At 38.9% G+C, this 20,568-nt stretch overlaps 1 protein-coding gene across 8 annotated transcripts in view; it reads left to right on the top strand.

Annotated features, from left to right (window-relative positions):
- Window positions 1-20,568, top strand: part of rbfox3a (RNA binding fox-1 homolog 3a) — a 431,990-nt gene that overhangs the window by 392,938 nt on the left and 18,484 nt on the right. For 4 of the 8 annotated variants that reach the window (XM_048170905.1, XM_048170904.1, XM_048170910.1 and 1 more), the window contains 4 exons: window positions 7,925-8,071; window positions 15,198-15,251; window positions 17,820-17,912; window positions 19,506-19,566. In XM_048170905.1, coding sequence (XP_048026862.1) covers window positions 7,925-8,071; window positions 15,198-15,251; window positions 17,820-17,912; window positions 19,506-19,566 — 355 coding nt within the window. The remainder of the gene's footprint in view (window positions 1-7,924; window positions 8,072-15,197; window positions 15,252-17,819; window positions 17,913-19,505; window positions 19,567-20,568) is intronic. The other 4 variants (XM_048170909.1, XM_048170907.1, XM_048170912.1 and 1 more) reach the window with 2 other exon arrangements.

Below are 20,568 nucleotides of genomic sequence, written 5' to 3' on the forward strand. Positions count from 1 at the left end.
ATTTTATCAAGCTTTAAGCCATGGCTATCACATGGCTCCATATCTTAAACCCCATGGAGCCATTTACAATGGCTAACAATATCACAAATGTCTCAATGGACCACTTAACGAGTGCTGCCCAAGTGCTCTATCTGAGCATATGACAAGTCATGATGAAATAAAAGAAACTCTGAGAGGAGAGACTGTCCTTAGACTCGGTCCCATGGGTAAGTTGTGTCTTATCTGTTTGTGCTACCCTTTCTTGGTTCCTATAGGCCTTTGATGAAAACATACATTTACACTTGGAGGAAATGCAGGGAAAAAAAGGACAGATTCCCTGAGAGTCGTTTTATTTTATTTTTTTATTTTAGCACTTAGATTTTATTAGATTTTATATAAAGGGCTGGTTTCAGGGCTTGACACTCATCCTTTACAAGACCCCCTATATTGTTGGCCTTGTAAAAGATTTGAGCATCGGCTAGTTATTATATATTCACCAGAAATATTGTCGGAAATTTTGGACAATTTTGTCCAGGTAACCAAGTAAATACAGAATCTAACAGTTGTTGTTGCTAAACTATTGTATTTCTTACATTAACAAGATTTTTTTGAGAATAGACCCCAAATTCACATCATATGTAACCAGGGAGTGAAATGAGACACAGCCAGAGAAAGGGCATAAGAGAAGGGTGGGAAAGAGAAATTAAAGAGCGTGAAACTTTTCTTCAATGCAAAAAGAAGTACAAGGTCTTCTTGGCCTTAGGGGGGAAAAAGAACGGATGAAAAATGTAATCTTTTTCTCTTTCTGATTGGGATATGTGTAAAGCTCTGAGGTGGTGTGGTTTAAAGGAAGTAGATATAATCCCACGCTCAGCAGATCGCAGAGAAGTGATGCTGACAGGCCCTGTAAAGGCACCTGAGCTCTGGCTGGGCTAATCTACGGCTCGATTGGAGGTTGTACTTAAACTGTCATTCTGGCCAAAGCCACCAGGGAAATTCTTCCTTTCTCCCCCTTTTCTCTCTCCCTGCGGAGGATCATTAGCAAATAAGGAACACTACACCTCAGAGAGTGGACGGTAATCACATCAGATCACATATCAGATCACATCATCACAACAGCACAGACTCTAGATGCTCGGTAACTCTGCGATAAAAGACTACTTACCTCTCTTTAGGGTACGTGCTAACAGTTTTCCACTACGACTGTCATATTGCCTTGGGTGGGATTGTCTAAACTGTGATTTGCAACTCGCTCAAACACAGCCGTACTGCTCAAAGGAGCGTGATGTTATGTTATTAAGGGAATGCCATTTCCATTTCCTGCACTTATTCTTGGCGGTCTTCCCTGAGTAGTTTTTACTGTGCCACTGATAATACAGGTCTACACGCTCTTTAAGCCTCCATATTTGTTACCGGCTAAACTTGTTGCGAGTCAGATTACCTCGTCTAATTAATTAGAGCTTTGCGCAAGACTGAAAGGCCAGTGTCTTCTTTCTAGATGACAGGTGACGGTTTGTATTCGCATCTCAGTGGGAGGGAGGGATGATGGATCGGAGGGGAGGGGAGCAGAAGTGTGGAAGAACAAAAAAATATAAAGCGGCTCAAGCTAATCCCTTTAAGTGAAGCGCTGGTTTGGCCCTAATCGGATGTAATCTACCTGCTTGGCAGCTTTCCAATCAGATAGTTTCAATTATGTGGTTGTAGGGGCATTCTGAAGGGGGAAGTGCTGAGCTGAGCACTTTGAAAGTGATTTGCAGATAACACTGAATGAGTGCGGCAATAGAAACGATTTAGCAGGACTCATTCCCCACCCAACCGCACATACAAACACGGACACACGCGAATGTGTGCAAATACAAGCCTTCTGTGACGTTGCGGTAGGGAAGGGGGCTTGGATGCGAGGTCCAATGTGGTGGTGTATGATAATGTTCAGGCAATTATTTCTTGGTACTGCTTGGCTGCTCCATTCCTTGTAGAATGTGAAGTGTAGGGAAGTTGCTCCTCTACAACAGGAATGGAAACAAGAAGCGCGTCGGCTGCATGGAATGATTGTAGACCAGCGTTTCAGAAGTCTAGCTGGAAATGCAAATGAGAAGATCGATGATCTCCTTTTCAGGGGTCTTTATATAAAGGCAGCTATATGTTTTTGTGTATAAATTACTTGGTGTGACATTTTAACTTCTAAAATGTTATAATTGGTTTTTATACTGTTGTTTTACTGAAGCGAAATGTTTTGCCTTTTTATTTTTATTTCCTTCCTGTTAAAAACTAGTGCTGTCAATATAATTAAAATAAAAGCAATTAATTTAATAATTTCTCACTGGCCTTTAGAAAGCAGAATGAAATATCTTTTATATTATAGTTTTATTATCAAATTTGGTGAATGTAAATAAATATTACCTTAAACATATTTCATTAATATGTTTTAAAAAATAAACTTTGACAGCCCTAAAAATACATAGTATATTTTTTTCTCTGGCACTACCTTGCAGCCAACTGCTTTGAAGACCTTTTTTTTTTTTTTTTTTTAGCCCACACATTTCGCTTTTGTTTTCTGGTTGCATGTGGGAACAATCAATTGAAACTTGAAATGACACATATTTACTAAAAATGTCCTAGAAAGAGTATGTTAGAGCGATAAATAGTCCACATTTGTCATTCAGTAAATCATTTGGCATACATAATCCCAGACTCTGGCAAATGGAACGTTATGTAACATTCCTCACTTCGGTTGTAGTAATTGGCTGTCATAAACCTTTAGAGGGGCTAATATACCTACTTGGGGTTAATTTGAGGAGCTTTTCTTAGCTGACCGTAAAATCCTCCCATATGGATTTACTGTTAGCTTTTTTGGCAGGATCCTCATTCTGAAACCCTAATGCAGGTTACTTGGCTCCTCCCCATTTTCCTCCTGGTAAATGGAGTGCTTTAGAGAGGGTTATAGTCCATCTACATGTACAAGAAAGACATCAAATCCTCCACCTAAACATCTCACGACGTCCTCCAGAGAACAACCTGGCAACCCGAGTGAGCAGGGACTTTGCCTCCGCCTTGAACGCCGAACACTTTTAATTACTTTTCACCTCGTCTGCGGAACTTGGGAGAGCAAAGCCCTCTGAAACCTTGTCTCTGAAAGAGACAGATGCAGCCCATGCTAGCTGCAATATAATTAACATGCAATTAACACAAATTAAAAGGCAAATTGCGCAGACGAACCCCCTGTAGATGGCTGCTTAGCGGTGACGATGAGATAATTAGATCCAAACCTGGAGTGCGGAGTCTCGAACGCATACCTCTCCTCTCCCTCTCCTGGCCTGGTGTCAACTCCTCCAGAGAAGAGCACTCCAAGCCGCCACGCTCAAGAGCAGGGGAAGTGCTCCGAATAAAGCCAGAGAGATTATATCATTCTAGTCGAGAGTGAGCGAGCTGGACTGTGTGTTTTACAAAGCACTTGTTATGGCAGAACAATTGTCCTCTTTTTAAGCAAAGCGTGCAAGATGAATGTGAAGTAGCCCCACGATTTCTCTTCATTTTTATCTCTGTCCGTTACTCCCTGCTCCGCGCCGCTACATGATGACTTACATCTGAGAAGACCTAGTCAATACGTGTTCCCATAAAGTAAGCAAATCAAAGCCCTCATCCTTCTCTCCAGCACTTCGCTGGGCAGAGCGAGGAATTGGAGGCTCTCAGAGGCCACGCTCCGCCGGTCGGTAATGGGCGAGTCCGCGCCTTCGCACCGCTCACCTGTTAGACATGATAGATAGCTCTGCTCTCTCCAGAGCGACTGCAGACAGAGCATGTGAATGACCGATGGCACCGGCGTGATGGATGAGGATGAGGGAGCGGGAAGAGGTGCAGCCCAGGGAGCGAGGGCACCAGGGGGTAATTGCACCTCCGCTTGCCCATCCATCTGCTCGGCTTTCCATCTACCACCATCAGGCAGGGGCTACGGGCCTCCGCTGCTCGCCGACCTCAGGCGGCATACACAAGGGGCAGGACGACAGGCTGTGTGGATCCAGAGCCGACCCGTGTGCTTTATCTTAACAGGGCTTGACTGTCTAAATAGCTGCAATGATTGATAGTGCCAATGTGCTGGTAAACACGGTGTCCTCTCACAGAGACCCCGGAGAGCCCATTGGGAGAGTCTGTGCATTAGAGAAGATGAGGAAGTTGTCAGATGGAAAAAGCAGAAGTTGGTGACCCTCGACATTTAATGGTTCAGAGGTTTCGCTGTTGTTATACTGTATAACCTGTAGCAAAAGTTCAAACTTACCTTCATCATTCCCAAAAAAGACTGATTGACCACGTGACATGTAGTAGGGTGTATGTTTAGCAACGTTTAAGCACATCATCTAATAATCATCCATAGGGAGCAACAGGAACTAAATTTAAACACAAAATAAAAGTACATTGTTAAGGGAGAAAAAGTTCAGTCTGGCCTATGTAAAGTGATGGTTCACCAAAAAGATGAATATTCTGTCATCGTTTACTCACCCTCGTGTCATTACAAACCTGTATGATTCTCTTTCTTTTTCAAAGCACAAAAGAAGATATTTTGAGCTATATTTTAACTGTTTTTGTCGATACAATGAAAATTAATGGGGTCTAAAACAACAGTGGACACCATTGACTTTCATTGTATGGAGGAAAAAAAGGCTTTGTATGGCATTAAATAGACTGAGATATTTTTCAAAACAACATCTTTTGTGTCCTGCAGAAGAATTTCCAACAGGTTTGGAACTTGGATGATGACAAGTTTTATTTTTGGGTGAACTATCCCTTTAAGTCACAGTGGCAGCCCAAAAGTTTTTAAAAGTTTTTTTAAAAGGCAATAGTTTAGGTTGTCCAGCGTTGCTGTCTGGCTCTGTGATGTGAGGAATCTTGGAGCTGGAATGTGATCTAGAAGATGTTAAATCCAACAAAAATTTAGAATTGTGCATAGGTTAGAAAATATGTAACATTAATTTGTTTTGGAGCGTCGTCTTGTACATGAATATTTTTACTCTTAGCTTTGTGTTTGTTTTCCCTTTAAAATTGCCTTTGGTAGAGCTAGTCATGTTGTAGCTACTGTAAGGTTAAAATTAATCTTTTTTCTTTCTTTCAGTAAAGTTGCTTGAATAAATATTAGATAAGCACAGAAGATGTAAAGATGTTTGTCTACTTGTTTTATTATTTTTTTCTGTTAATTGCAAAAAAGATAAATCTGCGAGACCCATAGAAATGTAAAGTCACTTCTGTCATGTTACTGGTGTAATTTCCCCTGTAAAGACATATGTCCTCTGCAATAATGATTTTGTTCAGCGAGTTAAACTTTAAAATCTCATTTCAGCTGATATTTTATCATGCCATTTTTCACCTTCTCTCAGTAATGAGTGGAAAAATGAACGCCTTGCAGGTCCAAATCTTTTGCATTTGAGTTGGTATTATGTTCTTAGCTGTGTCTACATAATTGCGTTTACTTCGCCTTTTCCCTCTATTTTTCTCTGTCGGGGTACGAGCGAAAAGGGATGGAGTGATAGATATCTCATTATATCTTCATTACCTAATACATGATATATTGCCGTCTTCTATGATTCATATCTCTTGTGTGTTTTGTGCTTAATGAGGGGGAATTTGTCCAGCCCACTTATTATAATTAACCATGTACTTGAAATACAAGAAAAACATGCTTAGAAATGTACAGATAAATCTGAATACTATCAAAAATGATTCAATAGGATCCCCAGAATTCATGTGTGAGGATGTTTTGATTCATCAGTTTTTAATCTCTTATTTGAATTCAGAATTCATTTGAGTAATCATTTTATGTGGTAAAAGGCCTATTCTTTTGGCCTTTTTTGGGCTTTTTGCTAAGCTAAATAGTATCCAAAACCTTAGCCATTTCACCATATCTAGCGTTTCATACACTTTATTGACTTCCAGTCTTTTTTTTAAGTATTTAATGTAAGTTTACTACTATTGTTTACACTAAGGGTTAGAGGTTTTATTATTAACGTGTTCCTCACTGTTTGTGTTGCGGACGTGAATGATACCTCAAATCATGCAGCTTTACTTTTCTAAGTGACTTTTTTCAGACCAATTTTCACCTGGCAGATGATGTAAAAGGCAAAAATATCCCATAGACTCACCCTGTAGGACCTCCACGTCCAGTTCTGTTTGCACAGCGCAGGTTTTCAGAGAATGTGGTTGTGCGTCATGAAAATTTACAGGTGTGAGTTAGGTTATAGAATGTGTTTGTCACTCCTGTAAAAAACTGACCGGTGTGTAAATGTAACCGTATTAAAGACTGACAACCGTATTCTGTTGCTGTAAATGTAGCCAGAGACTTTGGATTGCACTGTTTTAGGACAGGAAGTAACCACCTAGAAAAACCCAGCAGAGCACCATAGCAACCACATAGCAACACCCTTCCTTCCTTTCTTTCTTTCTTTCTTTCTTTCTTTCTTTCTTTCTTTCTTTCTTTCTTTCTTTCTTTCTTTCTTTCTTTCTCTCTCTCTTTCTCTCTCTCTCTCTCTCTCTCTCTCTCTCTCTACAGCATGAGTATACAGCTGTCTATGGGCCCAGCCAAATGTAGCTGCCTTCAGCACTTCTCTCTCATTGATCCTGCTAAGCCGGGGGAAGTTTAGCTGACATCATCTCTTCATCTGTGCTCCCATGTTCTTCTAATTCATTATGTACATGAAGGGCTGCCACTCGGGTGCTGCGCTCACCATGCTTTTTCCTTCATTGAACATGTCTGCACACAATGGCTGAAAAAACAAGACAAACTTTTAGAGTCTTATGCATCTGTCAGCCATTGCATCACATCTGGATTAATTATTAATTCAGCTATGCACTAACCTGATCCTCCCTCAAGAGCATTTTGTTAGATAATATTTTTCTTTATAGATATTGATTTATTATTTCATAGTGTTTCTTTCTGTATTGTTTCATCATATTTGGTAAGATTGAATTTAAAGTGTATAAATCTCATACATTTGGATAAACAAGGCTAGATATTTTCACTGATACTGTGCTTGTTTATTAAATATTTTTGCTATTCTTCCAGCTATAGTATGTTTAATTCACGCCACATATTTTCTTCTAAAATCTGCACAGAAAATGGAAAAACAGGATAATTGTAAATGAAAAACAAATAATAATATTATTATAATAAATAATATAAATATTATTTTATTATTATAAATCATAAGTAGTATTTAATGTTTGATATTAAATAAATAATGCATGTTTGGTTGTATACACTGTGCTGATTACTTTGTTGTTATATTGTCCCAAAAAAAAAAAAAGAGGTGAAACATTTTTGTTCTCATCTTGGACACTTACAGTAATGTTTGAAAATGAATATTGGTTGACCCCCAGTAGAAATGTCACTACATGAAGCATATTCAGGGTTTTTTGCACACCATGCGTGACAGGGCATCTGGTCTGTGGCTGGTCAGATGAGGTCTTATGAAGCTCAGAAGACAGCGAGAGAAATAGTGAGAATGGGATGAAGGCTGTAGCATCAGGGCTTGTGAGGTGAAAGATGAATGTGTGTCACGGACAGCAGTCCATCCTTGAGCACAGCTGTGTCACTACCGTTTCCTCCACATGATGGACAGTTGAGCACACCATCTTTACGCTTACTTTCTCTCTCCCTCTCCCGTTCTCCCTCAGGTCTTTATAGGCGGCTTCTCAGTAAATGCATTCTCTGGTCTCCCCATGTCAGAGTTTTTTTCCCTTTAAATCTGTATCCACACTTCCTGACAGCTTCCTTAATCTTCACCGCCACATACAAATGTTGGCAGAGCAGAGGGAATTTGTAATATGCCACCAGCATGCCCTGATCTCCCCCTGCTCACCCACCCCCTCACCTCCCGTAACCGTTGCCCGCTGCACTTTTTTCAGGCCGTGACAACATTTGAGCTAGGAACTAACAGAGCTGTGCTTGTGTGTCTTTCAGCAAGCGGACGACGTGGCACAGACAGACGGCTCCCAGCAGCTTCAGCTCCAGCCCTCAGACTCTTCGGAGAAGCAGCAGCCCAAACGGTTACACGTCTCCAACATTCCCTTTCGCTTCCGTGACCCAGACCTCCGGCAAATGTTCGGGGTGAGTCTCAGGCCTCAGCCAGATGGCAGCAGGTTATATCTCAGAGGAAGGCCTGATCATCAATCCTGTTTCGATTTGACAAGGACATTGATCTTATATGCAGCAGTGTAAAATCAGTTTAGATATTGTAGTTGTAGCTTGTTTTTTTTTCCTCCTCTAAAGTTATGCATTAGTATGACTAAACTAGGGCTGTCAATTTGACATTTTAATTTGACTTGCAGCCAGTGTAGTCCAATTCCCGAACAAATTAATCTTATGAGACCTTTTTTTTTTTCAACAAATGAAAAAGCATATAACCAGTTTAGTCTTATAAGTGATTGAATGAATCGTATCAGCCATTTTTTGTGAATCAAAAACATACAGTGCAACCAGTTCTTTTTAGTGAATCAAACATATAGCTTAGAACTACCTGTAAGACTTAAATTGTTGTTCATATGACCATGTGTAGTTAAAGATACTGTACATTATCAGTTTTGCCAGTAGTATTTTATAGAAATAAACCAATAAATATTTAGTTTGTTTAATTTAATTACTATATAGCTAAAGGCCAATTATTAGATTGCATTTATGTGTAACCTTTAAAAATTCTATGTGACTTTTTGCAAGAATTGTTTTGAATGTAAATGTCTCATAATTAATTTTCTCTAAATATTTATTTCTTAATCCTGCTAAGGATCTGGAATCCAGAGACATTACATAATGTAATATCAAAAATTATTGTCATATGAAATGCTTTTCTGCATTCCCTACATTACACTAGCTTTAGTTTCTATATTTAGTTTGTGACAAGGGATTAGGGAAACTTGTTTTTTAAAACAAGGGCATTCAATCAAAAAGTTATTGTTATACTGAGAGCAGTGACAGGCATGCTAATAGCTGGTCATTATTTAGCGTTTTATCCTCAACTACTGCTCCTCAATCTGTGTTTAGTTGTGAGCGCTTTCGGCTAGAATAAAAAACAAAACTAATGAACGACTCGCAGCATTCTTCAACCAGCCATCTCTATAAGACTCAAGGACTCGTACAGTTATACTCCAGCATACCTTTGAATTAACAGCAGCCAGCAAGGGAGCGGCGTTAAACACTGGCAGCTTGTTACTGGAGGCTACAGGCAGCGTACAGTGGAGAAAAAACATAGTTGGTCCCAGCTTGTTAAAAACCGGAGTCTGTGTTTACTAAGGGCATTGTATAGCTAACAGTAACACTTAAACTGGTGGAGGACTCTGGGTACAGCCTGACTGCTGAGTCTTGAGAACATCTGTTCCTCACGCTCTTTGTTGTCTCTAAGAGAGGCTGTCCTCTCCTCTCTGCTCCTCTCCCGATCTGCCCAGCATTGATGTGATGAACAGGGAGCCACACAGTGGTCCCACTAGTGGAGACGTAATTAATAGCGCTCCTCACTGTGGTTAAAAACTAGAAGTTTATCCTCATTAGGTTTGTGTTGGCTGACAGCTCCGATGCGAAAACAGCCATATGTGTGACCAAGTGTGTGTATGTTTTTCTGAAGAGACTGCTGCAACTTGCTGTGAAGTCTCTCAGGGACCCAGGGGTGCAATTATCCCATGCCATAGATAGACTAGTGGGAGAAGATGGGATGGACAAGTGCTGTGCCCCTCTAAAATCCCCAAAAATGTGAGAAAAGGCAAGTCTGAGAACAGTGAGGAGTGATAGAAGCACAAGGGGAGAAGATCACCATCTACTGACGGTTTAAAACTCTTTAAGCACTTTCTCTGGATTTACTGGCTACTCCTTAATCTTTGGCTTTTGCAAACCGCTGTCCAAACTCCATTTCCCCATATATAAAGTTAATACTTTTATTTTCTTTCAAATCCTGAAGAAAAATGTCACAGTTTCCACAAAAACTGTTTTTAACATTTATAATAATACGAAATGTTTCTTGAGCAGCAAATTAGCATATTAGAAGGATTTCTGAAGGATCATGTGACACTGAAGACTGGAGTAATGATGCTGAAAATTCTGCTTTGCATCACAGGAATAAATTATTTAAATTTATAGTGAAATAATAATTGTATAATAAAAAAAAAAAAAAAAAAATATATATATATATATATATATATATATATATATATATATATATATAGTAAAAACTTTAATAATGTGAAATATTATTAAAAATACTGTATTTTGATCAAATAAATGCAGCCTTGGAGCATAAGTACGGAACCCCTAAAGGGACATGAAGGACAAAAATATGAGATGGGAGGGAAAATTATACGTCAAGGTTTTTGCATTCTCTCACAAATGTTTTGCGGCCCCCTGAAAAACTTTGCATTCACTCACAAAAATGGTTGTTTCCCCCGAGAAACTTTGCGTTCGCTTGCAAAGAACACAAAAGTTTTTTGAGTGAACGCAAAAGCATTGAAATATATTTTTTCCTCCCATCTCATATTTTTTGCATCACCATGTCCCTTTAGGGGCTCCTTACATAAGAGACCTTTTTCAAAAACATAAAAAAAATCTTACTGACCCCAACACTTTTACACTATATGTGCTTTAAAGAGTATTTTATCACTTTTCTCACAGTTCTCAGACTCAGTTCTCTTCATTATCTAGATTTTAAATGAAACCTCCAATTGAATTATTTCTATCTTTCAAAGTCAAGTCTTAAGTCTGGATTATTGTAGAAAAACAGTCACAGATCACACTCATTTTAAACTCCAAGACAGCTTTCTAAACCATTTCTGATTTCTCAATTTAGCAAGATGGAAATTCAATTTAGAATAGCTGATAATAAAAGAGTCTTTTTCCTCATTCGAGTACACTGGCTTGGGCAATAGTCAAACAAAGAGCAACAATTAAAAAGCTCCATTACCCAACCTTATTTGAGCCTCATTTTATAATTAGAAAAAGGCATCCAAAGCAATTATACAGATGAGTATGTGGATTTAATACTAGTGTATGAAATTGGTTTTAAAGCACCACCATGACGATTCCACACTGAGGCTGCAAAATTGTGCTTACAAAGTCCAACTCCTCCCATAATACTCCCCTGCATTGATCTGAGCAATCCTACAGATCAGTGCATGCAGCATTCTGCATGTATATACTAGCAATAAAAATGTCCCCTAGCACTGAGGAAAGTTAGTGTTAGATTAAAACGGGTACCTTGTTATTCTGGATTAATAGACCGTTATTCCCCTCTGTATTTCATTTAGAGGTTTGAATCTTCTAAAATATTGATCACCCAAGGGAGTGCAGAGGTTTACCTAGAATCTCAAACAAGAGTAGAAGCCCCATGTGGTTTTGTAATGGGTTTATAATGATACCTGCTTGATTTCCAAACAAAACTGACTTAATGTCACTCTACTGACTCACTTTTTTAACTACTCTCCATTCGTTTGCACAGCGTCTGTAACTCGCTTCAAACGACTCTCGTGAAGTGTTTCCCCAACCTATCAAGTGTATGGACCACCAGCAGACTCACACTGCGATCTCCCATTGATCCTAATTTCATGTAGGCCTACACTCTTATTAAAGCTCTCTGCTGCACGGTGATGGCGATGATTGGGCCTATGGTGACTGTGTGTGATTAGTTCAGTTTTCCCAGGGATGACTACCCTGGGAAATATTTCAGCAATACCATAAGCCCATTAGGGTGGGTTAAAACCATTAGCATCCGCAGACTTTGTTTAGAGCGAATCGTCTGCGGTCGTGAGCGGGTTCACGCTGAGATGCAAATGCCGGCGTTTGAATCTGACTCTGGCGGAGGGGGAAAAAAGCATCTTAATTTGAACAAATGGAGGGAATCGTGTCAAGTAGCAGCTGTTTGGCTTTGTCTGTGGAATTTGAATTGGGCTGGAAAAACAAGCGCGGTAGATCAAGCAACAGCCGGCCAAAATGAACTGCGAGGCATCACTTTTTTTCCCCCGCATGAGATCAGAGCAGCGCGCTCTGCCTCCTCGTCACCGCAGACGTGCGCATATACAGTCCGCCTCGGGTTCTCCCCATGGCCGGGCGGATGAAAGGCGGCTCTTCTTAACCTTATTAGTGACCTGGGCCCCTCGATCAATCCCATTGAGCCGTAGGTGCCTGGAAGGCCCATTTCTCCCCTGTTGTGCTGAAATGAAGCCGATGCGGCCTGCTTGACAGGGTAATTAGTTTTAATGAAATAATACAGCCATTTTAGACAGCAATTAAAACCTGCTTTCATTCCGCCCATTAGGAGAACTTAAGGTTTTGCTTTCATTCCGCCACGTTCCGTAATGATCTCCAAAACCGGCCGCGTTAAATGGAAAGCTTAAGCGCCATTAACCCTCCGGGGAGAGCCAGGCCGGCCGTCACTCCTCTCCGGCGACCGCCAAAGTGGAAGAGAGAAATGCAAACAGAACCTTTATCACATGTGTCATTTTGTGCGGTTGCTCTAATTGCTGTCCTACGCTTTCATATAAACAGTCATGCTTCTCAGCACATTTATAGCGCTGCACCCTGGAGCCTCCTGTGTTTCCTGCTTCCATCTAACCAATTATTTAATCCTGTTCCAAATTACTTCTTTAAGAAGCTGTCTCCTCCTTCGGCTAAAGCAGCGGTGACCTTACGTTGGCATGTGCTTGCATGTTTATTTATTTATTGAAATAAACCTGCTTGATTCAAGGTCTCGTTGTGGAGCTCCCTAACCAGGATCCCGATTAGCATAAGGCAAGAGAGGTTAACGTCGTAGCGCTCTGCGTTACGTGCGGCGAGGGTGGTGTTTATCACCCCTAATCAGGCTGCAGCCTCTTCAGGGTTCAGCTTTTGGTCACAGGTACGAGCGACGTTCAGTCCAAGGCCAAGAATGTTTGGGCTTCTTTCCTTGGTGGCCAGTTTGCAAATCCATTCAGCAGCTGAAGGGAGCCTCCAGACAAAGCTATATCTCGGAGGGAGTGGTCAGTGCCTCATGGCTAATGCTAATTAGAGAATAAAAATGAGATATTGGGCGTTTCATAGGGCCGTGAGAATGACAATCAGATAAAACCACAGAACGGAGCGCAAATAGCTGGAAAATAATACCCGAAGTGACAGGTAATTACGAGGATGGTATTCGTCAATGAGATAATAAACAAATATAAGGTTTATCATCAGCGATGATGGCTGCTCTATATCCAATTATCCTTTTTTTAATTGAGTCGGGCGTTTGGTGTTAAGTCAAGCCAGAAATACCCTCTGCTGTGGCTTCGGCCAGCTTTTATCAGTCAAAAACACCACAGAAAATAACAAGCCATATCGTGTCATTAAGAGCACTGGTGCATACACAGCAGGGTGCTGCTGTGATCTTTTGAAGTTTGCTCCCATCAGCAGTATGTCCTGCTCGTTCCCAGAGTCCCGACCCAGCCGAGAGCTTCATGTTGCACAATTGGTTAGGCAGCCACAAATAAAAGGCTTCAATTAAATTTACATCATAAGACCTGAGTTACTTTTTCAAAGACGTAACATGATACTTTTTTTTTGACGTTTTTATTTTTATAATTGAAAGAGTGATAGAGGAGCAAATAGTTGTGCAAGCAATGTTTTGTAGTTGCTGTGTGTCATGTAAAGTTAATATGTGAATTAATCAGTTGAGTGCATAATTAATAAGTGATTCACTCATAAGAAACCGTAACTTGTTTGAATCAATCAGTGTTTTGAACTAATCAAATGAGTGGTTGATTTGGTGACTCACTCATATAGAGAGTCACTTTTCCTTCCTGAGTCAGTCAGTATTTTTAATGAATCAAATTAGTGAATGATTCATTGGCTCACTCATAAATCATTGTGTTCGACAATTGTTGTGTTCGGCTTGAAGCAGCACTGCGCAGATCAGTCGGTGTATGACATCAAAGTACTGCAAGAGCGATTAGAGAGCAGCAGATGGCTCCCTATGCTTTTGAATCACCTTCGATGTCATACACCGATCGGCACTGCTCCACGTTAAACACACCTAGTAACTTTTTTGTTACTTAATTGATCAGTGTTACAGTTAGGTTTTAATCAAATCAAATGAGTTGATTTGGTGACTCGTTCATAAAGAGAGTCAATTGTTTTCTTCCTGAATGAATCATTGTTTTGAAAAAATCAAATTAGTGAATGATTCATTGACTCGCTCATAAAGACAATAACTTGGTTTGCTCCTGAATCAATCAGTGTTTTGAACAAATCAAATTAGTGAATGATTCGTTGACTCACTCATGACAGTCACTTGTTTCATTCCTGAATGAATTAGTATTTTTTGAACAAATCAATGTGAATGATTTACGGACATTCATAAAAACATTACTATTTCTGGCATAGAAAGATCTGAAAAACAAATAGTAATAGTAGTATCTGGTTCAGAATTCAGTGACAGTTTTTTTTTTTTTTTCCCAAATGAATTATTGTTTTGTACAAATCGAATGAGCGAATGATTCATTGGCTACTCTTTCACATTCTGTTACGCAACGAAAATAGTTTGTGAAATACACAAATAGTAAGTCCAAATTCACAATCTTTATAAAACAGTAGGTGAAAAGTACACATGATAATGACAAGATGACAAATGTAGTACATCCAGATTAGTACTATATGAGTAATTGCTTCAAAAGAAGTACCTACTTAGAAAGTATGTGATTTTGGATGCAGTCACTTCCCACTACAAATATACAGCCTGGAACTAATTGTTGTATATATATATTTTTTACATTTGTTTGTTGTAGAATAATGTCTACTGTTTCACTTAAAATGCACAGTATATACTTTGCAGTGTTAACTAAATTAGCATTCCACCCCAAACACAATTTCAGTCAGTTAACAGTGAGAAAAAGTAGCAAAAGAACCTTTTCACTTTCCATATTGAGATACAATGCTATTTGTTGTTTAATATTGAGTAACGTTGTAATGTGTTACTTTTAAAGTAACCCATTACTGATCAGTTGTGTTTGTCAGCATCATTTCGCTGTCATGGCAAAAGGTTTGTCTTGCGTATTCATAGCTCCATTGAAAACGGTGGGTTTACTATTTTAGCTCCCTGTGCAATCAAGTGCTCAAGTTTCCTGACAAACTGCTGAAGAGATGAGTTCTAATTACTCCTTCTCTCTCCCTCTCTGTCTTCCTTTCTTTCTTTCTCCCCTGTCTCTCCTCTTTAATTTTTTTTCCCCATCTCCTTTTCTCTCCACAGCAATTTGGGAAAATTTTGGATGTGGAAATTATTTTTAACGAGCGGGGCTCTAAGGTAAGTCAGCTGGAAGAACAGTTCTTTGTCACTTCATACTTCTTCCTCCCTACAGGTCTCCTCTTCCCTTCATGAGCCGAATAATTACAGCTCTTACACAGCAGCCGCAAAGTGACTCAGACGTCACACTCTCACACTCGCTCACACTGAGCCGAGACACGTTTTGGAAAGGTAGCTACGCAGAGAGACAACTGAGTGGTTTCAGCTGAGTACAAGTTAACTCGCCCAGTTATAATTCAATGAAGTGAGGTCTGACCAACACGCAGTGATTCTGCTCTTAGAGCTGTCCTACTGTAATAGGATTCAGCTGTTTAAGTCTCCAGTCTTGCGCTGGAAATGGGTTATATATAGCCATTCTTCCATATAGCACTGCTGGTCTCAAAGGAGGGTGACATTTTGCTGAGGAGAACTTCTCTCACCTAGTTGATTCACAGGGGTGAATCTGCAGGAACAAACCGTCACAGTGTGCTCAACCTAAGCAACGCACGTTATAAGATCAGCCATTCGTTCACAAATAGCCTGTTTTCTTCTGGTCTTTTGAATTCCTCAGTAGCTCTGTTCCAAAGCCTAGAAAGCTGCCTATGTATGTATACTTAATTCACAATGGATTCCAACAGACTTTGGCATTAGCATGTTGCTAATCTAACACATGTATGCTAATAAGCATAAAATGACTTGGCATATGCAAATATAAGGGAAAATAATCAACTTTTAATTAAACTAAGCTGATTCTTTTCAGTTTTTTGGTTTTATATATATACACACATATAAATCCCAGATCAACACTGCTATAGTATATACATATATATATATATATATATATATATATATATATATATATATATAGTACAGTCCAAAAGTTTGGAACCACTAAGATTTTTAATGTTTTTAAAAGAAGTTTCGTCTGCTCACCAAGGCTACATTTATTTAATTAAAAATACAGTAAAAAACAGTAATATTGTGAAATATTATTACAATTTAAAATAACTGTGTACTGTTTAAATATATTTGACAAAGTAATTTATTCCTGTGATGCAAAGCTGAATTTTCAGCATCGTTACTCCAGTCTTCAGTGTCACATTTGAACTTTCTATTCATCAAGGAATCCTGAAAAAAAAAGTACACAACTGTTTTCAACATTGAAAATAATCATAAATGTTTATTGAGCAGCAGATCAGCATATTAGAATGATTTCTGAAGGATCATGTGACACTGAAGACTGGAGTAATGATGCTGAAAATTCAGCTTTGCATCACAGGAATAAATTACTTTGTGAAATATATTCAAATAGAAAACAGTTATTTTAAATTGTAATGATATTTCACAATATTACTGTTTTTTACTGTATTATTAATTAAATAAATGTAGCCTTGGTGAGCAGACGAAACTTCTTTTAAAAACATTAAAAATCTTAGTGGTTCCAAACTTTTGGACTGTACTGTATATAAATATTTTATCAACACTGCTATTATATAATGTATGTTATATTATATTATATGTACAGTTTTTTAGATATATTTATTTATTATATATTATTTATATATAATATATTTTTATGCAGAAACAAGATATCAAGAGTTTTTGGACTACCTTTTGGAACAGCCTCTGTGCCTGTGATCCCTTAAAATACTGCCCCTGTAGGCAGCTCACTAGGTTTTGAACAGAGCAAGTACTGTATGTTTGTGTTATTCAAAAGATAGTGGCTCAGCTTTCTAGCTGTGTAAGCTAATTAAATCCGTGATAAAAGGGAAAAACTACAAGCGCTATGTCGAACACTGTAGCGCAAAATGTCAAAAGGATTAATTTTGCGCCCATTCCTTTTTGATTTTTCTGTTTCCTCGCAGGCCAAGGACTCCTGGGCTGGTCTTTATTCATGCCAGACACATGGAATAGGGTGTCCATGTATGCATATCATACTCACAAGCCTCCCAAAGCAATTACCAGGCCGTACTTGCATAGTGTGTATGAACTAAAAGACCAGGGCTTGTTCCACGCTCTTGTTTGCTGTGCATACCTAATAGCTGTTCCGGATATGGCGTTTGGGAAGCAGTTGGCCATAACTCACTGCTGACAGCAGAGGTGGGGGTGCGGGGACAGAGCAGGCGCTTCCCTGCTAGAGCGCAGGATTGTGTGCATTAAACTTCTGAGCTTATATGTGGCCTTGGAAATATTCCGTACATTAGTTCATATCATTTAAAGACGAGGACAATATCCGTGTTTATAAAGAATGACAGTTTGATACTTAGTGATATGCTTGACGCACTTACAGATACAAGATAATGTACACATGCATGCATGCCAACTGTTTCAGTATTAATGCAGAATTGTTAAATGTAATCCTAGATTGCTTTCTCTCTCAGTGTCTCTTTTCCAGTAGCTCTCACCCTAAAGTCCTAATTTCACTTCTTACTAATGGATCGGATTTGCAACCCTGCTGACTGTGACCTTTCTCTCTTTCCTTCTTTCTCTTTCTTCTTTTCTCGCTCACTTTATTTGTTGCCCATTCGAATATCTTCAACCATCCCATTCATCTTTTATTGGGATTCCTTTATGATCACATCATCTCAGGGTTTTGGTTTTGTAACTTTCGAAACAAGCGCAGACGCAGACCGCGCACGGGAGAAATTAAATGGTACAATCGTAGAGGGACGCAAAATTGAGGTGCTTTCCTAATCTAACTATCAATACCCCATCATCCCTGTCCCATGAGAACATAAGCACTGTCGGTTTGATGAAACATGCATGCACCGTCTCATTTCACCGCATTGCATCGCTACTGCTCACTTGCTGTGTGCATGCTGCACGTTTCGTGTGTCTTTTTGGTTTTATGGATAAATAACACTTGTGTCATGTGATAATTATGTATGTGTGTTTGATGTGCATGCCATCAGATTCTGCTTTGATGTGTATGTGCAGCTGTATTTAAAGAAGCTTTTGAACTTTTTATTATCACTTACAGTGTGTGTTAAACGGTAATGTGATGCACCATCTCTGAAAATATACATTTTATTTTCATCTCGAGATATCAAAGGCCTGTCAGTGTAACTTAAAATCCCACTTGTTTATCCCAAACATCCGAGGTTTATTTCTCCGTTCATATGTCTTACTTGAGGACACAGACTCTTTTTTTCTCTCTCTTTTTTTTTCCCCTCTTCTCCACAGGGCTATTAAGCTTTTCTATAGGACAATTAAGATAATTCATGTAATGCACAAACAATACCTAGACCTATATATCAAGGGAGAGTCGAGGCCAGTTGTTTCCTCAAGCTAAATGACCTCCATGGGCCCTGTGGAACGGAAAGCTATTAACGCTAATTAACATGAGGGTGAAATACTAACATGGCTTCTGTTGCCAGCGGCCATGTTTAAATTCCTTTGGCGCCTCCCAACAAGCTGCTTGGCCTCTCTGTGTGTTACTAAAGTCCCTTTAAGGCAAATCAGTTCACTCGGCGGCCATCTTGGTAATGTCCCAGAACAGCTATTTTCTGTGTAGGCATCAGGCATGCACGTACAGCTCCTATTTATCTGAATGGGGAAATGCCGAAAGCTCAAGATTATATATCAGTGTTACAATAAAATCTGACAACAATGGTTTCATGTTGCTTTTTTAGCTCAAATCAAACTAAAAATAAAACTATATTTTGTGCTGGTTCATTTAAAGTGCATGTGCATTCTAGGATAAATAAACCAGCCACCATATTAAGCTTCTTCTGGTGTTGTTACCATAACCAGCATAACCAGAAGACCTTGTACAATATGGCTCCTTCTTCCTGAGGTTAAATTTAGTGCTCATGAAGTCACCGCTTCAGGGTTGTAGTGTCTGGGAATATGTAGAACTGTCTAGACGATGTGGCAGATGAAATTTCAGAGAAAGCCTCAAGGAAGCTCCCACAGCTTGGCTAGTGGGGAATTCCAATATACTCTGGGTTTCATTAAAGCCCATTTCCAGAGCTGCTCTGTTTCATTACATGTTGAACCAGATGTCATCATCCAGTTCTTCTACAAACAGCCTGGATTAGATCCTACATCCAGCAGGAAAACAGAAGATCAGAGCTTGATGGATCGCTTTCATTTTTTAGCATCTCATAATTTTTCAACTGATAATTAGAGCATGTGAATGTTGTTGTTTTTTTTTTTACTTTGCGGAGAAGCATGAACCAGATTGTATTCACATTCATGCCTGTGGCACATACACATGTATTCTTTGTGTTCTGATTTGGGTTTTGCTTCTCATATCTTCTTTCTTTTTCACAGGTAAATAATGCAACGGCAAGAGTAATGACAAACAAAAAAGTGGCCAACCCTTATACAAACGGTAAGAGCTTTTGTTTTTTATGTATTTTTTTCCACTTTATAGTACATTAAACACATTCAGTGGACCCAAATGTATTTCTGCACTTAAAATGTGTACATTTCCTTGCATTAGATAATATATATCAAGCAGCATATGGAGAGAGAGAGAGAGAAAAAAAAAGAAACAGATGCTTTTGTTAGATTTTTGGGTCATGTTTATTTTAACCAACTAAGTTATAAAGTCATTTCTCCTCAAGTTCTATGCTGGTAGAGTAACTCCTACAGTTCATCACAACTTTAACTATGAACATGTATCATTTTTCACAACAATAATGTCTCAAAATACTTGATCTTAATATTGAAGAGTAAAATAATAAGAGCTAATTTAAAACCCAATTATTTATTTTAATACGCATTTTTATGGTTTATCTTTTTGTGAAATGTTCTGGTTGATATGTGTGGGTTCTTTAAAATCCCAAAAGGATTGATTTTCAGTTATGACCAATTACTATGAATATGTTTAATTTTTCACAACCATGAATTATTTTTTAACCAATTATTTTTTATAAATGATCATATAAAATTATAATTTGTTATATGTTTCATAATTAGACATTTAAAACCCAATTTTTTACGAATATTTATATAGAATTTTTTTTTTTTTTTTAATATAATATTTTTAATAAGCGTGTTGTGTTGTGGTTGTGGTTCTTTAAAAAAAAAGCATATCTAATCCAATTTAAAGTTCCCAAATTCTTTTTTGGGCTGCTGTTTTAAGCTGCCATCATGTATAATATGAACGATGCAATGTCTACTTTGTTTCCCACTCAAAAGAGGTTATATGTAAAGAGCGACCTCCTCCCCTGCAGCTCTCCTTGTGCTGTTCAGGAGCTCCGGAGGAAAGAGTTTGGCTGATGGGGATCGGGGTAGAGAGGTGGCTCATTCAGCACAGGGGTCTTGGTGGGGTCCTGAGCTCTTCGGCTGATGCTCATTTCCTCAGACTGCAATAGAGAGAGAAACAGAC

Source organism: Megalobrama amblycephala, linkage group LG20 (assembly GCF_018812025.1).
Source record: "Megalobrama amblycephala isolate DHTTF-2021 linkage group LG20, ASM1881202v1, whole genome shotgun sequence".
NCBI lineage: Eukaryota > Metazoa > Chordata > Actinopteri > Cypriniformes > Xenocyprididae > Megalobrama > Megalobrama amblycephala.